Below are 7,046 nucleotides of genomic sequence, written 5' to 3'. Positions count from 1 at the left end.
GCTGCGGTGGCCGGGAGCGGCCACTACACTCCAGTCTGGGCGACGGAGTGAGACTCCAACACACACACACACACACACAAAAAGTGCTAGGATAACAGGTGTAGGCCTTGGTCTCCCAAAGTGCTAGAATAACAGGTGTAGGCCACTGTGCCTGACCAGAACACTTTATTCTAAGAGAGATGAGAAATCATTGGAAGGTTTTATACAAGAATGAGATAATATGTTTGTGCACTAAAAAAGAAAACTCTGGTTGATGTGTGGAAATGAATGTAGAGTAGCAAGGGTAGAGGCAAGGAGACCAATTAAACAGCTCTGCTGCAGTTCACGTGAGATAATTTTGGCTTTACCACATCTACATGGTTCCCCTCCTTTCCATTCCACACTCCAAAACCACTGAATCTATTAAACATTCCCTGGAAGTACTATGATCACTCTGATCTCTGGACCTCTACCCATGCTTTCCCTCTGCTGGAGCACTCTTCCCCACCCTTCCCCCTTAAGTGCTTAGATGCCATTTTTAGAAAAGCTTGCTGACTCAGACTGGGTTAGGTACTCCATCTATGTGCTGGCACTTATTTTTCTGTTTTGTTTGGAGAAGGGTCTTGCTATATTGCCCAGACTAGTCTCAAGTGATCCTCTGGTCTCAGCCTCCAGAGTAACTGGGATTACATGTATATGCCATGATCTCCAGCTATGTGCTGGCACACTGATAGCAATCTTTGCTTAATTGCTATACTTATGCCATAGTTATTGCTGCTTTACTTGCATATATCTCCCCCACCAAATTATTACTTTTATAAGAGCAGAACATACACTATTTTCCTTTATATTCCTAAAATCCATCACAGTACTTGGCACATGGTGGGTTCTCAGTAACAAGGTTATATAAACGAATTAATCAATGTTCAATAAGAAGGGGATTCTTCAGTGATTATTTAGGGATGATGTTCTTAACTCATCCTAAAATTACAGTAAACAGTGAATTATGCCAATTATGTGCCAGGCACTGTGCCAGGAGTTAGAACTTTGATGAAAATAATAATGGGTAACAATTATCAAGTATTATAGTATATGGAAGGTACTGTGTCAAACACATTATACATATTTTGTTTAATCTTTGTGAAAACCTTGTCAGATATGTACTATAATCTATGCCACTGTCTATCCCACTCCCCACTGTTTTCTTTTACAGACAAGAGACAGAGATTAATTAACTTTCTCAAGACTATATAGCTAGTGAGTATGGAAGCCATGAATTGAACCTAAGAGTCTGATACCAGAACTTGAGCTGCTAGCCTCTATTACTCCATTGCTTTTGGTAGTAAGAAAGTAATTAACTCCCTCTAGGGGAAAAAGGGGGAAGTAGAGTTAACAACCATCTAGATCTTAAAGACAGTGTAAGTGCTCTAAGTATAATATAACAGGGTTTGTTGGAATCACAAGAAGTAATTTAGTGTGAGTAGAGCATGATGGTATCAGTGTAAGTGCTCTAAGTAAAAAGTAGAATATAACAGGGTTTGTTGGAATCACAAGAAGTAATTTAGTGTGAGTAGAGCAGGATAATATGGAATAAGCGTGGCAAGTGTTAAAGCAGAAGTGGAAGGTAAAAAGTCTCTAAATCCTGTATTTACAAGTTTGATTTTTGGGCTGTATGCAAACAATGGAGACCTACCTTATGATGATCAAAACTGACCCAAGACTTTTTTTTTTTTTTTTTAATTAGAGTCTTACTCTGTCACCCAGGCTGGAGGTCAGTGGCACGCTCCCGGCCACCATAGCCTCAACCTGCTGGACTCAGGCAGTCCTGCCTCAGCCTTCCAAGTAGTTGGAACTACAGGCACCCACCATGCCTGGCTAATTTTTTGATTTATTGTAGACATGAGGTCTCACCAAGTTGCCCAGGCTGGTCTTGAACCCGCGGGGCTCAGGTAATCCTCTCACCTTGGCCTCCCAAAGTGTTGGGATTATAGGCATGAGCCACCATGCCGGGCCTGACCCAAGACATTTTAATGAAGAATTAAAATACCATATTTGCAGTTCTAAAACATGCCAAATGATGTATGAAATAATTACTCTCATCAAATCTCTGATCTTATTGTATCGATCATCCCTGAGCTGCTTACTGAAACTAGGGCTACACAAGGGAGGGGACTGCATATGGACAAGCCTCAGGAATGTCTACTGCACAATTCTAGTGGGTAATAAACATTAAAAAAGTGTTTCTAAGTTTTAATACAGTTGTCAAAATGGCTACATCAGATTTGCCAAAATGTCCTGCCTGCTTTGATAGTGCTATGTCTGCCATGAGTTTTCAAGTAAGGTCTTTTGAGGTCTCTTAAGACTTAAGAGCCTCAAAAAAGGAAAAACAGACAGTAGTTTAAGGAACTCAGGTACCTGCTGTATATGGTGAAGCATTTCAATGATCTGAATGTAGTCCAGGTAAACAAGTCCAGATGTTTCCCAGTCCTGAATTAGGCTGCTGCGTTCTGGAGGTGCCAGGTCTTCCAAGAACCCCTTTAGGTAGTCATAGTTCTCATTAATGATGGCATCTGAAGAAACAAAATATTGAGCATGATGTCTACACAAGTGTATGGTTTCCGAAAGTGCAGAGGACATGACAGAAAGATAGCAAGGACACAGAATAATGTAGGGTCAAAATTCAGAATTACAAGTAGATACAGGCATACCTTGGAGATACCGTGGGCTCTATTCCAGACTACCACAATAAAGCAATTATCGCAATAATGTAAGTCACAAAAATTTCTTTTTTTGAGTCAGAGTCTCACTCTGTCACCCAGGCTGGAGTGCAGTTGCATGCTCACAGCCATCGCAGTCTTGACCCGCTGGGCTCAGGCAATCCTTCTGCCTCAGCCCTCCAACTAGCTGGAACCACAGGCATGCACCACCATGCCCGGCTAATCTTTAAAAATTTTTATTGTAACGATGAGGTCTTGCCATGTTGCTCAGGCTGGTCTCAAACTTATGACCTCAGGCAATCCTCTCACCTCCGCCTCCCAAAGTGCTGGGAGTATAGGCGTGAGCCACTGTACCAGGACACAAATATTTTTTGGTTTCCCGGTGCACATAAAAGTTATATTTATGCCATACTCTAGTCTATTAAGTGTCCAATAGCAATAGTGATTCTTTAAAAAAAATCAACGTACATACCTTAATTTTTAAAAAATATGTTAATATTTTATTTTTAAAAATGCTAACAATCATCTGAGCCTTCAATGAGTAATCTTTTTGCTGGTAGACAGTTTTACTTAAATGTTAATAGCTGCTGACCAATCAGGATGTCAGGTTGGATAGCTGTGACAATTACTTAAAATAAGACAGCAATAAAGTTTACCTTAACAACTGACTAACTACATTTCATGAAAGATTTCTCTGTAGCATCTCATGCTATTTGCATTCTACCCACAGAACTTCTTTCAAAATTGGAGTCAGTTCTCTAAAACCTAGCCACTGCTTTACCAAACTAAGCTTATGTGACATTCTAAATCCTTTCTCTGCTTATGTTGCAAGGTATTAAGGAAAAAATTTTTAATAATCCTTTGTTATTTCAGCAATGTTAACATCTTTACCAGGAATAGATTCCATCTCAAGAAACCACATTTTTCTCTTTAAGCTTAGACGTTCATTTATTTGTTTATATATTTTTGAGTCAGAGTCTTACTCTGTCGCTCAGGCTGGAGTATAGTGGCACGCTCACGGCCACCGCAGTCTCCACCTGCTGGGCTCAGGTGATCCTTCTGACTCAGCCTTCTTTTTTTTTGAGTTGGAGTCTCACTCTGATGCCCAGACTGGAGTGCAGTGGCCGCTCCCGGCCACCACAGCCTCGCCTGCTGGGCTCCGGCAATCCTTCCACCTCAGCCTTCCGAGTAGCCGGAATTACAGGCATGAGCTACCACACCCGGCTGATTTTTTGATTTATTGTAGAGATGAGGTCTCGCTGCCCAGGCGGGTCTCGGACCTGCGGGCTCAGGCAATCCACTCACCTCAACTTCCCAAAGGTGCAGGATTACAGGCTGAGCCATGAGCCTGGCTATGACTCAGTCTTCTAAGTAACTAGAGCTACAAGCATGTGCCACCACGCCTGGCTAATTTTTTTTTTTTTTTTGAGTTGGAGTCTCACTCTGTCACGCAGACTGGAGTGCAGTGGCTGCTCCTGGCCACCACAGCCTCGACCTGCTGGGGCTCTGGTAATCCTTCCGCCTCAGCCTTCCAAGTAGCCGGAATTACAGGCATGCGCTACCACACCCGGCTGATTTTTTGATTTATTGTAGAGATGAGGTCTTGCTGCCCAGGCGGGTCTCAAACCCGCGGGCTCAGGCAATCCACTCACCTCAGCCTCCCAAAGGTGCGGGATTTACAGGCTGAGCCACTGAGCCCGGCTTAATTTTTTGATTTATTGTAGAGATGAGATCTTGTCAAGTTACCCAGGCTGGTCTTGACCCCCTGGGCTCAAGCAATCCTCTTGCCTCCACTTCCCAAAGTGCTGGGATTACAGGTATGAGCCACTGTGCTGGGCAAATTAGCATAATTCTTAAGAGCCCTAGGATTTTCAGAATGGTAAATGAGCCCTGGCTTCAAGTTAAAAATCTTCAATTTAGTTAACCCCTAAAGAGAGAGTCAGCTTCTCCACTTAAGCTTTGAAGTCAGGCACTGACTTCTCTTTTCTAGCTATGAAAGTCCTAAATGGGATCTTCTTTTAATAGAAGTCTGTTTCATCTATGTTGAAATCTGTTGTTTGGTATAGTCACCTGCATCAATGATTTTAGCTAGATCTTCTGGATAATTGGTGCAGCTTCTCTATCAGCACTTTCTGCTTCACCTCGCATTTTTATGTTATAGAGATGGCTTCTTTCCTTAAACCTCAAGAACCAACTGCTAGCTTCCAACTTTTCTTCTGCCGCTTCCACACCTTTGACAGCCTTCACATAACTGAAGAGAGTTAAGGCCTTATTCTGGATTAGGCTTTAGCTTAAGGGAATGTCATGGCTGGTTTGATCTACTATCCTGATCCTAAAATTTTCTCCATATCAGCAGTAAGGTTGTTTTGCTTTCTTGACATCTGTGTGTTCACTGATGTAGTACTTTTAATTTCCTTCAATAACTTGTCCTTTGCATTCAAAATCTGGCTAATGTTTGGCAAAGGAGGCCTATTCTTTGACTTATCTTGGCTTTCGACATGCCTTTCTCACTAAATTTAATCATCTCTAGCTTTTGTTTAAAGTAAGAGACATGCAACTCTTTCTTTCACTTGAACCACTTAGAGGCCATTATGGGGTTATAAACTGGTCCAATTTCAATATTGTTGGGTCTTGGGAAAATAGGGAGGCCTGATGAGAGGAAGAGAGATGGGGAATGAATAGCTGATGGAACAGTCAGAACACACACAATATATATATTTTTTAGATTTGAAAATATAGTTCATTTAAAAGTAAATTAGACAGAGAGAGAGAAGATTCACCTCCCAAGGTGGGGGAGGGGGCCAAAGCTAAGAAGCATGGTGACAGCCATAGTTAAGAGAGCACACAGCCACACCAGAGTCTAGCTAGCAAGGCAATGGCAAACACACAATACTTATCTATCAAATTTGCTGTCTTACACAAGTGCAGTTCATGGTGCCCTAAAACAATTATGACAGTAACATGAAAGATCACAGATCAGTATGATAATAAAAGATTGAAACATTGCGAGAATCACCAAAATGTGAAACAGAGACACATTCTGTTGGAAAAATGGTGCCAAAACCATTACTCTATGCAGGATTGTCATCTTCAATTTGTAAATAATAAAGCATCTCCAAAGTACTACAAAACAAGGTATGCCTGTATTCTGAAATTGTCCAAAGGAAAATGTGAAGAATTTCTGGTTTCAGGTCCTTAAGCAGATAGTTCGGCTGTTGTTGAATAAATATTTCAAAAAACAAAGAGCTTAATAATATTAGTGCACATCAAGGATATTTCTGGCAAATGATAATACCCTTGCCCCTTTAGTCCTTTATCCTGGCCAAGCCTCTTTAGCAGATAATTTTTGTAAAATGTGATTTGATTCAAGCCTGCTATATCTTGTATTGAGTATTACCTCTCCCCGCTATCATCATGGGGGTTCAGAGGTTGGAAGAATTCGGGGTGACTCCAGGAAATGTGGATCCCAGCACTTACCAGAAGCTAAGTGCCGGATGACGAGTTTGTGGCAGCGGTTCCAGTGTCCAGCTTTAAATAAATAGAGGGCCTCCAAGTGCTTGTCAGATTCCATGTGTGCTCGCACTGCTTTGGCCTCATGAATCCACTCGGCAGGCACACAAAGCTTCTGGGTAAGGAAAGCCTCCTTATCCCAAGATTCAGGGGTCTCCAATAGCTGGCAGTGCCGGGTAAGCAGCTCTCGAACTGCCTTCTCACGCATGCTACAGGAAAAGAGATAAGCTAGAATACATCCCACATCCCATAGTCATTCACAGGAAAGGCTGCTGCAGACAGCTTAAAGTGGCCACTGGGGCAGCCTTTCAAACTTCAGGTATCAACCACTTCATACTTCACTAAAAAACACTAAAAGCCATCACCCCAGCATTATTATTATTATTTGAGTTGGAGTCTCACTCTGTCACCCAGGCTGGAGTGCACTGTTGCCTCAACCTGCTGGGTTCAGGTGATCCTTCTGCCCCAATCTTCCAAGTAGCTGGAATTGTAGGTGTGTGCCACCACACCTGGCTAATTTTTCTTCATTTATTGTAGAGATGAGGGCTCACCAAGTTGTCCAGGCTGGTCTTGAACCCCAGGACTGGCTCAGGCAGTCTTCTTGTCCCAGCCTCCCAAAGTGCTGGAATTACAGGCTTGAGCCACTGTACCCGGCCAGCATTTTTTTTTTAGTGATATAGAATAAAATAGAGCATATCTAACTATATCATATTTTTATAGTCAAGAAAGTTGGAAAACAAATCCTCTAGGTTTGGCTGCCTACATTCCAGAAAAGGTTTCCCCCAGCCAGTACTTCTTCATTTCCTATCTAGTAACATTTCCTTGCCACCTCCTAGAAGA

At 42.1% G+C, this 7,046-nt stretch overlaps 1 protein-coding gene across 1 annotated transcript in view; it reads right to left on the bottom strand.

Annotated features, from left to right (window-relative positions):
• LOC103273713 (nuclear pore complex protein Nup98-Nup96-like) overlaps positions 1-6,438 on the bottom strand; it is a gene marked incomplete at its 5' end in the record, with an annotated part of 12,052 nt that extends 5,614 nt beyond the window's left edge. Inside the window, 2 exons of the mRNA XM_008071157.1 lie at positions 2,395-2,549; positions 6,174-6,438. Of these exons, the coding sequence (XP_008069348.1) occupies positions 2,395-2,549; positions 6,174-6,438 (420 nt within the window). The remainder of the gene's footprint in view (positions 1-2,394; positions 2,550-6,173) is intronic.
• Between the last annotated feature and the right edge of the window lie 608 nt (positions 6,439-7,046).

This window comes from Carlito syrichta, unplaced genomic scaffold, assembly GCF_000164805.1.
Source record: "Carlito syrichta isolate Samal-C Ts95f unplaced genomic scaffold, Tarsius_syrichta-2.0.1 Scaffold314132, whole genome shotgun sequence".
Taxonomy (NCBI): domain Eukaryota; kingdom Metazoa; phylum Chordata; class Mammalia; order Primates; family Tarsiidae; genus Carlito; species Carlito syrichta.
This window is presented reverse-complemented; position numbering and strand designations above follow the sequence as displayed.